Here is a 20112-nt window from a genome sequence, read left to right as displayed (position 1 = left end):
TTTAACATGCAATATCTTATTTAATTCTCCCAAGAGCCTCATTCGTTTGTTTGCTCATCTCCCTAAGAGGGAGATGATATTAGCCCCATTTTTTTACACTTGGGGAAACTGAGGCCTAGAGAAGTTACAAAGCCGTCTCAAGGACACACAGCAGAGCGAGGCTAGAGTCTAGGACTTCCCTTGTCAGAGGCCTGGTGAAGGTGGCCGCACAGTGCTGGCTTCATAGGCGTGGGACCTGTGCAGTCACACAGGGCCCCATGTTCAGAACAGCCCATGTGAGCTTTAACACTCTGCTATTGATTTCTCGACATTCTTAATTTTTGAGTAAGGGTTCCACCCTTTTCACTGGGCCCCACAAACTTTGTAGCTGGTCCTACAGCAGCAGGACACTTCTGGGCCCTCAGCGGGAAGAGTGGGAGTGCCTGGCTTTGTCCTCACCCCTTTTTCCTCTGCCCATCCTAGGCCCTGTTTGATACACAGAATGAACTACGCACACACATCCCAAACTTCACCTTCAACCTGGGCTACTCAGGGAAATTCTTCCACACAGGTAAGTGGGTCTGGCTCTGTCCCCACTAGCAACTTCCAGAAGCTCTCACATCCAGACCCTCAGAGCACTATGCCACAGGGGTAGCAGGTGGGCTGACAGCCGCATTAGGGACACATTTGACTCTGTGACACCCCTGCACCAACAACCTATAGAGTAGACAGTCCAAACAGAGGCCATTTGGGGGCAGTAACGACACGATGAGAGCTCCCACTCATGTCTCCCTGGCCTGTAGGCTGTGTGATCCTGGGGAGGCATCGTCTCCCTCTTATCGTCCTGTCACACCCACCTTTTAAAATTATTTGTACTATTTTTGCTTTAAAAAGTAACAGAGTTTTAAGGAAGTATAAAATTTTAAAGAAGTATATGTATATGGCATAGAACGTGAAAATGTCCTATGATTGTACCCACCCAGAGGTGACCAACATTACGGGTTTATTTTCTGGTTCTAAGGGTTGAGGTCGAGGGCCGTGGGCTGCCTGGTTCATGCCTTCCCTCCTCTCTTGGGCTCTCTGACATGCCTCACATGCTGCCCTGTGGGGACTGGGCCAGAGAAAACACCCCTGAGTGTCACCTGCCGCGACCATTTCCTGTAGCCGCCTTCTGCTTGGGCCGTGGTAAGGATAGCCTCTCTCGAATTCCAGGCAAAACTCTATTAGTCTGCAATTCTGGTGGAGAAGTGTACCATATAGCCCCAAAGCCACAGAAGAGTAATACTGGATTGTCTCTCTGCATTTTTGATATTCTCATTTCTTAGCATATCAGACATAGTTTTGGTAATGCACATGAGACAGAGAATTAAACATCTGGCAGATATACAAAGAGCTTCTACAAATCAATAAATAAAAGATGAATGACTCAATAGAAAAATGGGAATAGGATTGGAGCAGACGTGTCAGAGCTGGAAGAATCCCTTGGGATCATTGCCTCAGAACCTGCATTGCACAAAGAGGAGAAGGACTTGGCCAAGGTCACAAATTGCATCAAGGCCACAGTCTAGGCTGGAGTCCAGGGCTCTGGACTGGAGCTCTGTCTGCTCCTGTGCTGTAGCTCAGGCAGTTGTTCCAAGCAGCTCTTGGGGGGCCATGGCTGCGTGCTCCCATCCCTGTGCACCAACCCAGGTTGGAGGATCTCATGGCGGGTGCGCCAGGCTGAGCTGGCTGTGCTCGGGCTGCAGGTACTGACGCTGAGGATGCCGGGGATGACCTGCTGCTGTCGTACGTGAAGGAGTTCTGGTGGTTCCCCCATATGTGGAGCCACATGCAGCCCCACCTTTTCCACAACCAGTCTGTGCTGGCCGAGCAGATGGCCCTGAACAAGAAGTTCGCTGTCGTGAGTAAGATTGCCTACGGGGCAGAGCCGGGTGGGCTAGGGGCTGGGCTGGGGGCCCAACCGTGGGCCTCTGGCTGCTTTTATGGTTCAGTCTAACAGCCTTTTATTAACATGTTTGTAGCTCAACGAATCCTCACAGAGACCCCAAAAGGCAGGTATTGCTAGCCTAGCTTTTAGACAAGACACCCGCGCTCAGGGAGGCCACACCAGCTAATGAGGCCAGCCAGCACTTACACCCGGGCCTGTTTGCTTCCTGAGCCTAAGCTCTTCTCTTCAGGCTAGGATGGGCGCTCTGGAGAGCTGGAGGAAGTGCTTAGCTCCTGGAGAATGAGGCCTGGTGCTGCCTCAGGCTGGGCCCACCAGCCACTTAGAGGCCCCCAAAGGCAGGAAGAGCCCTGTCTTGCTCCTCACTCGGGTGCTGAAGGGCATGACACTGCGCCGAGAGTTAGAGTCCCAGCTCAGCCAGCCCCTCGCTTGGAGACGGAGCATATCCCCTTCCCTCTGGGGCCTCAGCTTCTCCATCTATACCCCGAGGGCCTGGACCCACGGCCCTGCCGTTCTAGCCTCTGATTTCTCTCTCCCGTTCTACAAAGGGGAAATACGGCTCAGCGGGGAAGCCCATGCTCACCCTGCCCTGGCCCTCTTCTCCCCAGGAGCACGGCATTCCCACAGACATGGGGTACGCGGTGGCGCCCCACCACTCGGGCGTGTACCCTGTGCACGTGCAGCTGTACGAGGCCTGGAAGCAGGTGTGGCGCATCTGCGTGACCAGCACAGAGGAGTACCCCCACCTGAAGCCGGCCCGCTACCGCCGTGGCTTCATCCACAATGGTATCATGGTGAGTGGGCCCCCGGCAGCCAGGAGCCGGGTGTGCACATGCTGTCCTGGGAAGCATGGCTTTGGTGAGCTGGCTATGGATTTCAGGCCAGTTTCTGCTGCCCCCTCTGGCACCTGAGGCTCTCTGTCCCAGGGAAGGTGGGCTGCCAGGCTGCTCCTTTCATGAGCTCCTAACCTTAGCTTTTGTGTTAGGGGATCAGGGACGAACATTCTTCAAAGCAGCCTCTGGTGAGACCTTGGGACACGCCTCTGTTTCATTCATTTGTTTGCTCATTTAAAATTGTTTCATGAGCTGCTACTTTGTGCCCATCCCTTTTCTAGGCACTGGGGATACAGAAGTGCGCAAACCCAACGAAAGTCCCTGCCCTTGTAGACCTGACATCCTAGTGGCAGGAGACAGACAGCTCATAAATATGTAAGGTATATAATGGTCAGATGGTGGTAAAGGCTGTGGAGAAAAGTCAAGCAGGGCAGGGAGGTAGGAAGTGCCAGGGGAGAGGAGAAGAGAAGCTGGTTTAAATAAGGGGGTTGGGGGGGGGCCTTCCTGGGAGTGAGCACTGCTGCCAGGGCAGAGAAAGCAGCAGCTGCACAGGCCCTGAAGCAGGTTTGTGCAGAGTGTGTTTGAAGACCAACTAGAAGGCCAGTATGGCTGAAGGGGAGTGAGTGAGGGGAAGGGAGTAAGACATGAGGTCAGAGGGGTGATGGGCTTTATGTGTAGGGTCACGTAAGGCCATTGGATGCACTCTAGCTTTTAGTCTGAGATAGCAAGGTTTTGAATGGAGTGCCGTTAGCATCTGACTCATATTTTAAAAGGATTTCCATCTTTCTGGCTACTGTGTGGAGCAGAGACTGTTGGAGACACCGTGGGAAGCCCGAGACCAGCTAGGAGGCTACCATAGTCTTCCAAACAAGAGACGGTGGTAGCGTGGACCAGGATGCAATGTTGGGACGTGGTCAGATTCTGGACTTATTTAGAAGTTAGAGCCAGCAGGATCTGCTGATGAGTTGGATGTAGCGGGTAGGAGAGAGAGATGAGTCAAGGATGATTACAGCGTTTTTGGCCTGAGCCATTGGAAGGATGAGTTGTCAGCACAGATGGAGCAGCTGCGGGAAGGCCAGGTTCATGCACCCATCCATCCATCCACCCACCAGATTCTTCAGGACCAGGCACTCGTATTAACTCCAGGATGAGGTGGTGACAAGACAGACAAGTTCTTTGCTCTCTTGGAGCCCACAGTTTCGCGAGGAGAGACAGATAATAAACAGTTAAACCAATGCATGACCAAGAGTGCTTGCTACCAGGCAGGCTCTCATGCTGCAAGAGGAGTCACAGATGAGTGGGAGGGCTGCTCTAGAGAGGGTCAGGGGCCCTCGCTGGGCGAACAGTCCAAGTCTCCAGAAATATTCTCACTCGCCCATCTCTGTTACTTTTGGGTCTGTTCGTTTCGTACAGAGAATAGCAGTGAAGTTTGTAAAAGAACCAGGGCCAGTGGGCTCACCTGGGGGTATGTGGCAGGCTGCAGAAGGTCTTCGCCGCAGAAAACTCTTAAGGGCGTGGGGCTGTGCGGCCATACAGAAGGCTGCCTCTCCAAGGAGACACTGCGGCTGTTCTGAGGAAGGGTCCTTTCACCACCGTCCATGCCTGGAGACGCCATGGCTCCTGTCTTCCCGCCTCCCCAGGTTCTCCCACGGCAGACCTGCGGCCTCTTCACACACACCATCTTCTACAACGAGTACCCGGGTGGCTCCAGTGAGCTGGACAAGATCATCAACGGGGGCGAGCTGTTCCTCACCGTCCTCCTCAATCCCGTGAGTGCCCCACAGTCCTCGGCTGGTGGCGAGGAGGGGCTGCGAGACGAGAGGCCTGTCTGTCCCAGGGCAGGCCCCCCTGGGAAGGGGGAGGAGAGGAGAGAGCAGGTGTGAGGGCTGGGAATTGGAAACCCACGGTCCAGCCCTGGCTCTGCTCCCACTGTGCTGCCTGACCCTGGGCAGAGGATCTGAGCTATCTTCTCTTCCCCTTTCACAAGCTTGTACTTCAGTACAATAGTGTTAGCATTTTTGTCCATGTTCTCTTTCCGGTCTTTGCGTGTGTGTATAAATATGTAAATATATATTAATATACAGAGCAAGCTATTAATATACTAAATATATATGACTATAAATATATATATTTTAAGCTATTCACCTGAGCTTTCTGGGCCTCTTTCCTTATCTATGAAAGGGAAATAATCATTCACGTTTTAATATAGCTATCAAGATATTAAACATACCAAGTGGTGGTGGTATTTAGCTTTGTGGGATAACCGAGTACTCCTTATCTTCTAGGCACCCCCTCCCCCTGCCAAAAGAAATACAACAGAGCACCCAAATAACTGCACAGTAGGTCAGCCTCCCGTTCCAGGGCCATAATAGTCGGTAGTCAGTCAGACCTGGTCACAGCCCAAGGTCACACAGCGAGTTTGTTGATGACCTCAGCGAACCTGTAAGCTGAAGCAAGAACCGAGGGTCAGAAGTGGGGCGAAGGTGGCTTAGAGGCTGACCAGCCCCTGTTTCTCACCCTCCTCCCCTGGAGCAGATCAGCATCTTCATGACGCACCTGTCCAACTATGGGAATGACCGCTTGGGCCTGTACACCTTCAAGCACCTGGTGCGCTTTCTGCACTCCTGGACCAACCTCCGGCTGCAGACACTGCCCCCCGTGCAGCTGGCCCAGAAGTACTTCCAGATCTTCTCTGAGGAGAAGGACCCGCTCTGGCAGGTGGGTGGATGGGACAAGGGCCTGGAGGCCTTGTCGCAAGGATGGAATACCCACCACTCACGGGCACATGCTCCAGACGGGGGCTCAGCCCTCGTATCTGAGTCGCTCTTGAGTGGAAACTCAGGTGCACACTTGCTGACCAGTGTAGGCACACTCGCTTGTTCTCATGTGCACGTATGTACACACCTTCCTCGTAGACCTACAGGCATGCACTCTCACGCACAGCCTCTGTTAAAACCTCAGTACAAAACTAAGTGAACATGGCGTGGATGAAGTGTAGAGAGCAGCTGCCTGGACTGGCTACTCTCAGAGAGTCTTTATGCCTTTCTCATTCCAGCAGTCCCTGAGCCACGGGAAAGGGGGCTAATGGGAGGGTTTTGGGGATTGTTCTTGGGGAAGTTTGCCAGTGGGGCTGTCAGAAACTGGAAGCAGAAGCTGGAATTGATGGCAGTCTTCATAGTTTAAACCAGAGGTCGACAAACCATGCCCATGGGCCAAATCTGGCCTGCAGTCTTTTTTGTAAATAAAGTTTTATTGAAACCCAGCCATGCTCATTCTTGTATGTACTACAACATACTTTCAAGCTGCAACAACAGCGTTAAGTAGTTGTGACAGAGACCAGAGCGTACCCGTGCGTAAAATATTTACTAACAATTTCAAAAGATTTACTAAACTTTATAGAAGAAGTTTTCTGACCCTCTGGTTCAGACAGCCCAGCCAGTTAACTTCAACAAGCACTCGTGCACTCCTGTTACGGGCCCAGCACTGAGCTGAGTATTTTGCTAGGATTGACCAGAAATGGTTCCTGTCTGCCAGCAGCCCAGTGTCCCAAGGTGGGAGTGTGACAAGGACACATGCAGAACAGCCGTAAGAGTCACCTATCAGTATGCAACGGGAGTCCACTTCCTGGGTTCCTGGGCCCCCTAACATCCTTTCCTCTGCTGTTTTAGGACCCTTGTGAGGACAAACGCCACAAAGACATCTGGTCCAAGGAGAAGACGTGTGATCGCTTCCCAAAGCTCCTCATCATTGGCCCCCAGAAAACAGGCAGGTCTCTCCACTCTTGACCAGCCTCCCCCAACCCCTGCTGTCTCGGCCACAGAATTCTGGGGACACCTGGCCCTGGTCCCACTCCCCAATAATCTGCCCCCTCTTTCCCAGGAAGTAGAAATGAAGTTGGGGCGAACATGAATTGCCTATCAGCTTGGAAGTAGGAACCAGGTGGAGGGTGGCCATGGAATTCTTCTTTCTGTCCTGAACCACAGCCTCAGGGAGCTCCCCCTGTGACCTCCTGGGAGCCTTTCCAGGCAGAGAAGCCTAGACCAGCTGTTCTGCAAGTTCTAGCAGAGCCATGCAAAATTTGTTCAGTGCAAAGAGGACTGCGATCAACTAGTTATGTCTGCCAGGCATGCAGGAAAGAAGTGATGACATGATTGCTAAGCATTTGCCATCCACACTCTATAAGGCACTGATGGGTGCTCCCACTTTACAGCAAAAAAACTCAAGGCTCAGAGAAGTTAAATGACGTCCTCTAACACATTCAGTTAGGAAATGGCAGGTCCAGGTCTTGAACCCTGGTCTCTGTAACCCCAAAACTTACACTCTTAAGCACCAAACACTATGGTCTCCTTCTCTGCCGGGACCTCTCGTTATGGTGTATTAACCATAGACTTACACACAAGAAAGAGATGGACTCTCTGAAGGAGGAGGGGGTAGGTCCTGTGCTGTCAAATGGGGGAGGGGTATGAGTGAGGGAAGGGCACCCAGAAGGAGAGGCAGATTTCTTAGCCTATCAAGAATTTCGCCTAAACAGATTGGAGGGTCTGGAGCTCCATTTTCTCTGAGCTCCTCCCAAGCGTCAGGACAGAGGCCCAAAGCTGGAAGGGCCCAGCAGAAATTATCTAGCTCTAGGGTTTTGAGGAGACAGTAATGAGTTGGATGTAGCTGCTTGAGTACAGTGGTAAGAAGGATTCTGAGGCCAAGTCCTTATTTAGTGGTGAAGAATGCTGTGATGGATTAGTGATGTCTGCAATGGGTACAGGAGCTGGGGTGCTTACATGCATGACATGTATTTCTTTCATTGTATAGATGTGGAAACTAAGTCCCAGAGAAGGGAAGAAACTTTCCCAGGATCTCGCAGTGAGAAATGGAGAGCTAGGACCAGAACCTAGGATTTTAGGCTCCGTCTTTGTGTTGGGGGCTGGGCCCTCCCTGGTCTCAGCCGCCTTCTGTCTCCACAGGTACCACAGCCCTCTACCTGTTCCTGGGCATGCACCCGGACCTCAGCAGCAACTACCCCAGCTCAGAGACCTTTGAGGAAATCCAATTTTTTAACGGCCACAACTATCACAAAGGCATCGACTGGTGAGTGGGCCTTTCTGTCCACAGCGGGGCAGGAAGGCTGTCATGGAGCCTGCCGGGAGGAGGTCTGCTGTGGCCACAGCAGGAAGCAGCTGGAGCTTGCTGACACGCAGCTAAAGTTCCTGTAAACAGGGACAAAGTGCAGTGACCCTGGAGTCATGGTGTTGGAGGCGTGTCACAGATGGGACACTCGATGAGGATGCCCTTTGCCCCTTTGCATTCTGGCCAGGGTCAGAGGCTGCTGGAAGTGGGAGTCCAGCCCCTCCCTTGCTTGTATAGAAACATTCTGACTCCCAGAGGGGAACAGGGACTTGCCCGAGGTCCCATGAGCTGAGGACAGAACAGGGGCTAAAATCCAAGTGTTCTGACCCAAAAGCTGGTCCTTCCCACTGTGTTCTGCTGATCATGGAGCAGGAGGTGTTCTTATGGGCCCTTCAGAGGCGGCTGGATGTCAGGGAGTCGCCTGGGGAGGTGGTTGACGTAGCTTCCCACCAGAACCTGTCACCAGAGGTTACCTCGGGGTGTGGGGGTCGCATGGGGATGGTTTTACACTCCGATTTTTCAATTTGTAGATTTCTCTACTACTTTTTTACATATTTTCCAACCTTATCTATGTATTTCTTTTGTTTATTATCTTTATGTCAATGGTTTACCTGGGCGGAGAAATTATGGGGATTCTTCTGTTTGTTTTTTGGCGTTTTTCTGCGTGTATTTCTCTCCCTCTCTTTTGTCTGTCTATTGTCTCTCTGTCTATCTGCCTATCTATCTACCTACCTTCCTCCCTCCTTCCCGTCTCTGTCTACCCGTATATCTCTAATATGTCCATAGTCTCTTATCTAAAACCATTATAGCCAGATGTATTATGGGAAAGTCAGCATTTTTCAGATTGCAGAGAGCTAATGTGCTGTGACACCATATATTTAGCAACACCTTCAGCAGGGTCTGGGGCAGCACCCCATTAGCAAATACATCAATACGTCTGGAGCAAAGTATGTGAATATTTACACTAAGTAAGATTCATAAGTCAGGTTTTGCTGCCAAGTGGCTTTGTTACAAACTTAAAGAAAAAAGCTTCTGTTTTCAGAGCTTTCTTGATTTAGGTATTACAATGGATGTGAACAGACAGATGCATTTTATAAAGAAAATTCAGAAAGCTGAGAGAGAGAGAGAGAGATTCTTAGCCCCATTCCTAAGATTTTGATTTTGTAGGAAGTGTAAGATGGGTGAAGGAATCTTACAAGCCCCCAAGTGGTTCTGATAAAGGGGCCCCTGGGACCCCCCTGGAGAGCTACTGTCTCATAGGACAGAGTAGGGATCCTACACCTTAACTAGGGTGGACCTTCTAAGCTTTGGTTCCGACGAACCTCCGAAGTTGTACCTCTATTTTGCATGAGTAGGTGCCCCTGGGGCGAGAGGGGGTCATTTAGTTATCTGAGGGTCCTCAACCTAGAAATGGTACCAAAGGATTGGTATGGATGGTCACCTGCGGTGGGTAGGGGAGGTTCATGTTGAAAGCTGAGTCCCAGGTCGCCCCCTAGAGGCAGTGAGAATTAGGGCCCTGCCAGTTTCACTCTGGGAGCATCCGTTTAGGATGGAAAGACAACACTGCCTTGCCATGCCCCGCAACCCATATCACACCTGTAAGTCTTCAGATCCTCCTGACCCCAAGGTCTCCCATGAAAAAGGACGAATTCTGAAAGGGGAGTCTGCGAAGTGGCCATTTGACTAGACTCCCTGCCAGAAGTGAGTCCTTGTTTGGCTGGGAGTGATACGCTTTGCTTGCTTTCGGAAGTTCTACCCCCCGCGGCCCTGGCCCGCTCATGCTGCAACCCTCAGGCCCCTTTCTCAGGAGCCTTGTCTGTGAGCCTCCTCTCTGGGTTTCCTGCAGGTACATGGAGTTCTTCCCCATCCCCTCCAACACCACCTCTGACTTCTACTTTGAGAAAAGCGCCAACTACTTTGATTCGGAAGTGGCACCCCGGCGAGCAGCTGCCCTATTGCCCAAGGCCAAGGTCCTAACCATCCTCATCAACCCAGCGGACCGGGCCTATTCCTGGTACCAGGTGAGCTGGGCTGGGCAGGGCCCCGGGTCGGGGTGCAGGGCTCTGTCTGCCACTCAGCTACTCAACCATTCATTCCAGGGATATCTACTAAATACTTACTACGTGCCAGCCCCAAGCTAGGCTTCTGGGATGCTTGGTAAGAATAGAGTCCCACCTCTATAGCACTTCTAGCCTGGTGGAGAGACAGGCAGAAATCCATGGTGAATCTCAGCCAGCAGTTACTTGTCCACCCCTGTAGCTTTGTCTGGGGTCCTGCCTCTCATTCTGACATCAATAGGTGGTGGAGGCTGGTTCCACTTTGAGAAAACCTAGATCTGGTGGACAGTGATCTGGGCTGATACTAACTTTGGCACTGGGTGGGAATTCAGAGAAGGACAGGACCGAGGACTTGCCATTCTTAGCGGAGGATGCAAACTCCTGATCAGATATGGAAGTTACCTGGACTGCACCCATGCCAGAGAGCGTATGACTCCCAGTCCCTAATTGACTGTGTAAGAACTAGAATTTTCTTTAATTTCTATGACCTGACAATTTCTTCTAAGCACCACTCTACTTGGCTTATAGGAATGCGTAGGCTCAGGCTTTTGGGGGGTTTCCTCCCCTGCCTGCCATGTGCTAGAGTATTGCACATGCCTGGTCTACTGGCTAGTCCAGGAAGTCCTCCTCAGGCCACTTTTCACAGCTCCCTGACACCCTATGAACCTGTTCACCTGGGTGATTCAGGTGGCTGTCTCCTCCCTGGGGCCTCACTGTGTCCACAGTGCTGTGAGGGGGCCAGGTACAGACCCTCTTTGCTCTCCGGTCCCAGGACCTCGCCCCTTCCTGAGCTGTATGTGATCCTTACTGGGAGAATGGGGTCTGGTGAGTGTTACCTGTGGTCGGCAGGTTCCTGATCTCTGGACTATGGGAATTCTGCAGATGCCGACAGCCCATGGCATTACGTTAGGTGGTTCAAAGCCAGGATTTTCCCCTTTCCAATTCTTTCCCAATCCTGTCTTAGTCTGCTCGGGCTGCCATAACAAAATATCATAGACTAGGTGGCTTATACAACAGACTTTTATTTCTCGCAGTTCTGGAGGCTAGAAGTTGAGGATCAAGGTGCTGCCAATACAGTTCCTGGTGAGAGTGCTCTTCCTGGCTTTTGGACAATCGCCTTTTCACTGTGTCCTCACATGGCAGAGAGAGAGCGAGAGAGAGCTGGAGTACTGTCTGGTGTCTCTTCTTACAAGGAGGCTAATCCCATCACACGGCCCCATCCTCATAACCCCATCTAAACCTCATTACCTCCCAAAGGCCTCATCTCAAATATCATTGCATTGGGGGGTTAAGGCTTTAACATATGAATTTGCAACACAAGCTGGCACTTACTCATTTGGGGAGGGCGTTCTCGGTGTACTTGCATTGGGTTCTCAGTGAGTGGGATTATTAGCCATTGACAATATTTTTCCTGAAATTTAAGTCATAATCTAATGCTAAGAAACCCTTGTGGGAATTAAGGCTGCTCATTATTGGTCTGTCACACCTTTTGACTTCTGTAAAGGAGACATTCTTAATTTGGCACAATGGCACTTAAGTCTTTTCTAACACTGCTAAACTCTGTTTTTGACAAAGAGAGTGCAAGTTTCAGGTTCAGGGCCTGTAGTAGACTTGTATCTGGCTTGTGTTTGAGAACATTGTTTTATTTTTATTGTATTTATGAACAATTATCTTCTATATGTGACAACTATTCTAGTTTTCCACTTATGGAGGTGATACTGAGTTTTATTTTGAAATAAATTGAGGTGAATAAGAAAGATGGGTGAACGTACAGAAAAGTATGTTGACATTGACAGATACAGATGGTTTGTGGATATTGCAGAAATCGCAGAGATGGGGTGCAAATGACCAACATTTGGAATTTCTGATCTAGTCCAACTCACATCTTGCAAGATGGGGAAACTAGGCTCAGAGGGGCCAGTGACTTCCCTGAGGCAAGACGACAATGTGAGACCGAGCCAGGACTTGAACCCAGGACTCCTTATTCCAACCCAGGTTCTTCTGGCCACCTCATGGCTGCTGTCCCACAAAAGCCTCTTCCTTTGTGCCCTCTGAGTGACATGCTGACCCTCTCCCCTTGCCCGTAGCACCAGCGAGCCCATGACGACCCAGTGGCCCTGAAGTACACCTTTCACGAGGTGATCACAGCTGGGCCCGACGCCTCCTTGAAGCTGCGTGCCCTCCAGAACCGCTGCCTGGTCCCCGGCTGGTACGCCACCCACATCGAGCACTGGCTCAGCGCCTTTCACGCCAACCAGGTAGCTGCCTGTCCCTGACCCTTGGGAGGGCAATCACAGTACTGCCTTGCTGCAGTTAGCAAAGAGCCTCAAATCTCTCTCACTAGTCACAGGGCTGGAAATGCTGTCACTGGAGAGTTAGACCTCTGCAATCTTCAAAGGTTTCAATCTTGTTTATCCCAGGATTGATGTGTGAAATTCCCCAAGCCCTTGTCCCATCACAACAGTCTCTGTGTCCCTAAAGGGACCCAGAAAGCTCTGGGGTAGGACCCTGGGAAGGGTGGTGGTGAAGGGAGAGCTTGGCTGGAGAGATAGGCAGGACCAGACTGCACAAAGGGTTTTAGGAAACTTGGAAGATTTAGGCAGGAGAGCGACACGTGGGCCAGAAACTTGGGGAGAGGCCAGAGAGGAATGTTGTTGAGTGAGACAGGAGGGGTAGGCAGGGTTTGGTGATAGCTGAAACTCTAGGAAAGGATGACATCAATCAGGGGAAGCTGGCAGAGAGCAGGGAGTTAGACCGCAGAGGGCTGAGGTTTGAGGATGCCAGCTGTTCAAAAGTGGAGGAGGAAGCAGATTCTACAGAGTGCAGGGACCCCAGTTTGTAACCATGGCTCTGACCAAGAAAACTGGGGGACTGACTGCCACCGGAGTGAAAATAGGTTCCAATCATCCTTCTCCCTTTTCTTTTGTTCCAGATTCTGGTCTTGGACGGCAAATTGCTGCGAACAGAACCTGCCAAAGTGATGGACACAGTGCAAAAATTCCTTGGGGTGACCAACACCATTGACTACCACAAAACCTTGGCGTGAGTGTTGCATTGGTCTTTCAACAGGGGCATTTCCTAAGCAGGCACCTGGGCCAAAAATCCAAAGGCTTGGATGATTACAGTAGAGACACGGGTTAATTTGCATCAGTAAGTGTGAGAAAGTATGCATGTCCCTGGTGGTAGTTTAGCAGAGAAGCTAATATTAATATGACTTGAGTCATATTTATAAAGGTATCAACTCAAGAAAAAAGGAGGTGATAAATCTGTTCTGCTCTGGTCAGTCCCATCCCTGGGGTGTTCTTTTCAGTCTGGGATGAATACTTTCAGAGTGTTTTATCTAAAAGTAAGTTAGACCAACAATAAGCAGCCCTAATTCCCACAAGGGTTTCTTAGCATTAGGTTATGACTTAAATATAGTTTCAGGAAAAATATCGTCAATGGCTAATAATCGTACTCACTCAAAACCTGGCGCAAGTGCACTGAGAATGCCCTCCCCAAATGAGTAAGGGCCAGCCTGTGTTGCAGGCGCTTAGGGCTGTGCTATGTTACAGACAAGGGACACACTCAGCTGGTTGAAGGGGTCTCAAGGGAAGGGAGAATAAAGCCACCTTTTTTGGCTACCTGCTTATGAAAGTCTTGCAGCAAGAATGTTCCCTTCTCACTATCTTGGAAGTTGAAGGTGGGAAAGGGAATTGGGTCCTTCATGTTGAGGCAGACAGGAGCAGCTGCTAAGGATGTGGGCTGTGGCATCAGAGATGCCTGGGTTAGGAGCCCAGATCCATGACTTCTTTGGCTGTGGGACCTTGGACAAATGTCTTAGCTTCTTCAAGCCTCACTTTCCTCATCTGTAAGTTGGGGATAAAGGTAGTAACCCCTACCTCCCGAGGGCCACTGTGTTGAAGAAAAGCGCGCACGTGGAGCTCTTAGCTCAGTGCCTGGCATGCACTAATGCTGGATAAAGGCTAGCTGCTATCATCATCATCATCTATGCCTACGCTGTGGCCCATTCAGAAACCCCTATTTCCCTCGCCTGCCAAATGTGAATTCTGTTTCCCTGCAATCCTCGTGCCCAACAATCTCCTAATGGTTCCTGACCTGGGGCTGAATTCTGATGCCAACATCGCTTCCCTCCCTGTGACAGCTTCAGATCTCATCGCCCAAAAATGCCCTTGTAGGCCCAGCATGATTTTGAATCCCGAAAGCAGTTCTCTGTCCTTTCTGAAATTTACTCCAAAAAACAAAACTTCCCAGTGATTGACATGCTGAAGTGCAACTGCAGAGACTGCATTTCTTAATAAAAACTACAATGTATTAAAAACCAAAAGAACGTCACTAAACTCCCCCCCAACCCCATTGGGTTCTTGGGTAAAGAAAAAAATGTTACTCACCCCTGAGCTGGAGATTGCTCAGAAGAGGTTTCCCAGAACCATGAGGGTGGGAAGTGTCAAGGATTGCTTCAGGAACGGGGGCTGCCAGCCGGGAGAAGGGGAGGCTCAGAGCATGTAAGCCTCCCTCTGCTGGGAGGAAGGGGCAGGTGGGTCTAGGGGAGCCGAGGGACAAAACATGAGCAAGCAGATGCTAATATCAGCCCCATACAACCTATGTGTTCCTGAGTGTGCACAAGGGAGAGGACGCTGTCGTCCCCGAGGCTCTGCCGTCCCCGGGGTCTGTGACCATTGCCTTAAAGTGGGAAGGAAGTGACCAGGCCAGCTCCCACCCACAGGCTTTCCCCACATCCACAGGTTTGATCCAAAGAAAGGATTTTGGTGCCAACTGCTCGAAGGAGGAAAAACCAAGTGTCTGGGCAAAAGCAAGGGCCGGAAATACCCAGAGATGGACTTGGATGTAAGTGGTGGACATGCTGCCTGTAGCAGCTGGATAAATAATCCCTATACTGGCGGGAGCCTTCTCGCCCCTTTACCTTACACTCAGCACGTTAATGACTTTGGTTCTTTTTGGACAGGGTTTTTTTGTGGGGTTTTTTAAAGATTTTATTGGGGAATTGGGGAAGGGGAACAGCTAAGTTGTTGTCCTTCAATCTTAGTTGTGGAGGGTGCAGCCAGCTCAGCTCCAAGTCCAGTTGCCATCTGGCCACCAATCGGCAGCTGACGGCCGCTCAGCTCAAGGTGCCGTGTTCAATCTTAGTTGTGGGTGGGCTCAGCCCACCATCCCATATGGGAGTCAAACTGGCAACCTTGTTGTTAGGAGCACCTACTCTCACCAGCTGAGCCATCCTGCCATCTGTTGGCAGCTCAGCTCAGGCACAGATCACTGGCCCATGTGGGAATCGAACTGGCGACAAAGTTGCTTAGAGCTCATGCTCTTAACCAACTGAGCCACTCGGCCGGCCCTGGACAGTGTTCTTAAGAGGAGGAAATGTGGGCTGGGATATGGTGGGTCAGAACTGACTTAGTCAAATGAGTATTTATTACCCTCTCCTGAGAGCTGAATGCTCTGGGGCTTTGAGGATGAATCAGACTTGTTCTTTGCCTTCAAGGAACTCCTAGTCTAGGAGAGAAATGTTCACACACACACGGATAAGGAGAATATAAGGCAGGAAGTGCTTCCTGTTGTAAGAGAAGTATGCACCCAAGTGCCATGGGAATTCAGAACAAGAAGATGCCACTTGAAGCTGGGAGAGGGAAAGAGTTTTCTCAAAGGAGGGAGGGGTTTCTGGAGTTGGGCCTGGAAGGATGGGATACTTGTAGGAGAGAAGGGCATGTACAGAGTATACAGGGGAAAGGTCACACACTGTGACTCACTATGTTTGCCTTTTCCCATTCACCCTGGCTTTGATTAATTCTCTCTCTTTTCCCTCTATTGCAAGAATTTTGACCTTGTGTGCTATATTTTGGTATTCCTACTATATAGGAGCTTTTTTTTGGAGGCTACCATTTTGAAGAAGACTGTGAATAAATAATAGGTGTATGGGATGGTGCCAACAGAATGGTGGTTTTAAAGAGGAGGGGTCCCTCTTGAGTCAGCCCATCACCAAGACCTGAGCTTTCCTTCCTGTTACAGTCCCGCGCCTTCCTGAAGGACTATTACCGGGACCACAACATCGAGCTTTCCAAGCTGCTGTACAAGATGGGCCAGACGCTGCCCACCTGGCTGCGAGAGGACCTCCAGAACACCAGGTAGCCGTGGCCACCACAGCCAGACTGAACGTTTGTGACGGCAGGGATGTCCCGCCACACGCTGAGCCAGACGGACCTGCACAATGGGGAGCTGGGCCCGGGCTGGCCAAGCACTTATGAGCAATACTCTGCCGAAGCCCAGGCAGAGCTTGGAGAAGAGCCCAGGCAAACCCACAAGCGCCTCAGAGCGTCCAGTGCTGCTGGGTCTGTGGCCTCTAGGACCTCCTGAACCACCAGAGGTTCATTCCGTTCACAGCCTTTCATGGGGAGGCCACTTCCTGTTGGTGGAAGGCCACTTCCTGGTAGGAGGGAGTCCGTGAGACTCTTTTCTGCCCCTCACTGTGTTCTACCAACCATACCCTCTCCTTCATCCCATTACTCCCTGCCCCAGCAGGGTATCCCCTCAGTATTAGCTGCCATATTTTCCCTGTCCTCCAGACAATAAGGGAGAAGTGCCCAGCTGGACATTTTTTGCCAAACCAGGGAGAGAGACTGGATGTTTCCCTGACTGTTTCGAGCCAGGCCCTTCAGAGGGGTCAGCTGGGTACCCAGAGTTGGTTAGTAGGCTGGATGTGAGGGTGGCCCCTCGAGAGAATGCTGAACTTTCACACGCATTCTGGTTAATACCTTCACATCTCACCTTCCCTTTTTGGGGAAAGAATTGCTGGTTCCTTCAGTGTCCACCCAGTCCTCCGGGCCTCCTCCAGGGCCCTGGGGCACTGCCATGCCATTTGGACCCAGAGACGCAGGCCTCAATCCCACCCCCTTTTTTCACCCTGGGATATGACATGTGTGGTGTTTCCTGTGGTAAAAGACTGAGGCGGTTCAGGAGTCTGCCAGTATACATGTTCCCATGTACATACATTGTCCCCATGCCCACCCGGCCTCGGCCCCTGGCAGACGCTGGGCAGAGCTGTTGAGACTGCCATCCATGGCTTTGCCCCAGCAAAAGGCCGAGTGTTCCTGGAGACCCCCTTAACCTCCCCAATACTAAGAAGCTAAAGTATTTTAATATTTTGTTTTTCCTTGGTGCCAGAGTTTATACCCTGGGTGCTGGGGTCGCACTGTGTTATATATATATATATATATATATATATATATGTATATATATATATATATATATATATATATATATATATATATATATATGTATATATATATATATATATATATATAAAATTTGTATATATATATTATATTTTTTTTGGTTGGGTTTGTTTTTAATTCAGTCATACAAAATGGTGGTAAGCCCCAGTCCCAAAGGGTGTCCTATCTACGTGCATGAAAAGTGAGACGGAAGGGAGGGGGCAGGCATGTCTGTGTGTGTCTGGGGCCTCGAGGAGACAGTATGGAGGTGCCCTGGGAGGGGCCTCTGTTCCCTCTCCCAAGTGCCACGGCTGTGCTGGGGCTGCCCCAGGTGAACAGAGGTGGTAAGATGCACAGGGAAGACTCCCTCTCCAGGAAATCTGGCTTCATGAAGCGCAGTGACCCTGGGGGAATTTGGGCCAAAGGAAACGGCGGGCTGGGGTGAGCGACCTGGGCCCAAGGCTGGCCTGTTCCCCTCCCCTCACATGGTGCTAGGTGGGAAGCTGCCCTGGGAGCAGGAGGCCCTGCAGACAGTGGGTCTCTGGGCTGTTTTCTGGTTGGGGTCTGCTCCTACCCCCCTTCTTTTAAAATGTGAAGTGACTAAGCTGGGCACTCTTCCCCAGCCCCTCCCACTGCCAGTTCAGCTTTGAATTGACACCCAGGAAGTCCTTTCTGGAGAGCCTTGTCTTGTTCAGAAGACTCTAGCATCTTGGGGCTGGAAGGGTTCTTTGATGGGCATGGAAACAGCTCTAGAAAAGGGGAGGTGGACTCCTTGGCCGATGTCACAGAGCTGGTTGGGAGCAGGGCCAAGATTGAACTCGGGGCTCCTGACTCTGAGTCCAGTGCTCTTCCAATGCCACACTGCCTCTGAGCCCATCCTTGGAACCCAACTCTGTGCCAGGTTCCTGTCCCTCCCTCAGTCACACCCTTGGTCACTCCAGGACAGGGGACAAACCACTCCTTCCCAGCCAGGGTGCCTTTGAGCCTTCTGAGTTCCAGATCTGTATTCACATCCCTCCGTCTCTTGCTCTCTCCACCTCGAAAGGTCCTTCCCAGCCTGCAGGGCCTGGGTCTGTCTTAGCTCTGAACTGCTTCCCTTTTCCCAAGTTCTCCCCCGGGATGGAGAAGATGTTGGCTACTCAACGGGACCAGCGGCGTATGGTTTCATTGTCTACCCAGGGAAGTGTTCCCATCATGCTTCTCATCGGGGCCGTTGAGCCTGGGCGCCCTGGGCATCGTGAGCCCCGCAGGAGATGAAGAGCAGAGTGTCTGAGGACAGGGTGGCGTGCCTGCGTGTATGCTCCATGGAACCAGACTCCCAGAGTCGGGCAGTGACTTCGATAGTGCACATCCCAGGCTTCACTTCCCATTGTCAGCAAGGGGCTCGGGCTCTGTGACCTGTGAGGACTTTACAGCACCCACATTCTGAAAGCTGCCCTCTGGGCCTAGGTGCCAGCTCCCGCTTCTTGGGGCTCAGAATGCCTGGTGGGATGGCACCTCCACCTCGCTGTGCCTCTGGCCTGAGGAAGGAGCCGGCAGGTGTGAGACCCCGCGGCAGCAGAGGCAATACTGGGGATTTTGTCCAGGCCCTTCTGGTGGGCTGGGGACTAGACCTGCCACATGCTCTAAGTCTGGTCACTGCTGTTACTTCCCTTCCCACTAATGAATATTTCTCCAGGACCCTCATGAGAAGAGAAATCCAGAGGTCAGTGGGTACACGAGCATCAGCTTCTTTGATGTTCACTAATTACTAAGCCTTTGCACTCCCCCCACCCCGCCCAAAAGAGAGAGAGTGAGAAATAGCTTAAATCATGTAGACAGCTCCACCATCTAGTCTGCTGTGCCCTGCACGAGCCTTTGCCCCACAAGTTGGGTGCAGGTGGGAGATCAGCTGAAGCTGCCTCAGTCACTTGGGGTTCTAGAGTCACCTGTGAATGAATTTGAAGTTTAAAGGTAGGTCTTTTCCAAGCCCCTCAGTAGCAGCAGCTGGTGCCTCTAGGGCCCAGCTGAGGGAGCACGTGGTCTGTCCCTAGCAGCAGAAAACTGCTGGGTTGACCCACAGAGAGTGGTGGTCCCAATGTGGAACTGACCCCATGGGTTTGTGAGTAGAAAGAGGAAGTAAAAAATTGTTTTATGAACACTGCTACCCACCGTCTAGATTTAAAATTAACATTTTTACCACATTCGCTTTTTTTCTTCTCTCTACATAGATATTTTTTCTGAACTACCTGAAAAGTAAAAATCATGAGACTTTACCCCAAAATGCTGCAGCCTGCATCTGCTAAGCGTTAGGCCATTCTCCTACATAGTGGCCTGGAGACACCAGTAATTTTCTAACAGCTGCTCTCCAAGCCACGTTCCGATTTCCCCCAAATAACTTATACCTAGTTTTGGAATTTTGATCCAATCAAGTGCACACATTGCATTTTGTAACTGTGTTTCTAAATCCCTTTGCTGAAAAGGCTTCCTTCTGCTCACTTTGATTTTTTTAAATGGCATTATTTCCGAGGCCAGTTGGCCTGCTGTTTTGGAGAAGTCCCATGTCCTGGATTTGTCTGATTGTTTTCTCTTGGTGTTGTAGGAAACATTCCTCTAGCCCCTGTAGTGTCAAGAATCATTCAGGCTGTATGGGTATTTGCCTTCTGCGCTGACTTGACAACTTGCCTCCAGCCTAAGGTGCCCCTCTACTGTCACCTGTACTAAGTGCCAAAACCCGCAGAGGGGCGAGCTGGAGCTCCAGGAGCTCGGGGTGGGCTAAGGGAGGCAGCCCTGCCTCTGGGCCTGGGAGGAAGGGCCGGGGCAGAGGCTGCGTGCACGGAAGTTGGACCAAGCCGTGTTGGGCCTGTTGGAACTGAGACGTCTCTGGCTCAGAAGAGCCTGTGCTGCCCCATTTGATCTTGGTAATGGACAACAGGGCACCAAACAGCATCTCTCTCTCTCTCTCTCTCTCT

At 51.1% G+C, this 20112-nt stretch overlaps 1 protein-coding gene across 5 annotated transcripts in view; it reads left to right on the top strand.

Moving 5' to 3' along the window:
* NDST1 (N-deacetylase and N-sulfotransferase 1) overlaps positions 1-17175 on the top strand; it is a 58440-nt gene extending 41265 nt beyond the window's left edge. For 3 of the 5 annotated variants that reach the window (XM_019633026.1, XM_019633025.1, XM_019633027.1), the window contains 12 exons: positions 463-550; positions 1725-1879; positions 2533-2718; positions 4398-4526; positions 5293-5475; positions 6426-6522; positions 7716-7839; positions 9725-9899; positions 12023-12193; positions 12868-12977; positions 14681-14783; positions 15960-17175. In XM_019633026.1, coding sequence (XP_019488571.1) covers positions 463-550; positions 1725-1879; positions 2533-2718; positions 4398-4526; positions 5293-5475; positions 6426-6522; positions 7716-7839; positions 9725-9899; positions 12023-12193; positions 12868-12977; positions 14681-14783; positions 15960-16079 — 1641 coding nt within the window. In that variant the 3' untranslated portion in view covers positions 16080-17175. The other 2 variants (XM_019633028.1, XM_019633029.1) reach the window with 2 other exon arrangements.
* Positions 17176-20112: the final 2937 nt, after the last annotated feature.

This window comes from Hipposideros armiger, unplaced genomic scaffold, assembly GCF_001890085.2.
Source record: "Hipposideros armiger isolate ML-2016 unplaced genomic scaffold, ASM189008v1 scaffold_1225, whole genome shotgun sequence".
NCBI classification, from domain to species: Eukaryota; Metazoa; Chordata; class Mammalia; order Chiroptera; family Hipposideridae; genus Hipposideros; species Hipposideros armiger.
Note: the sequence above shows the minus strand (reverse complement) of the source record. Positions and strands in the feature narration are given on the sequence as shown.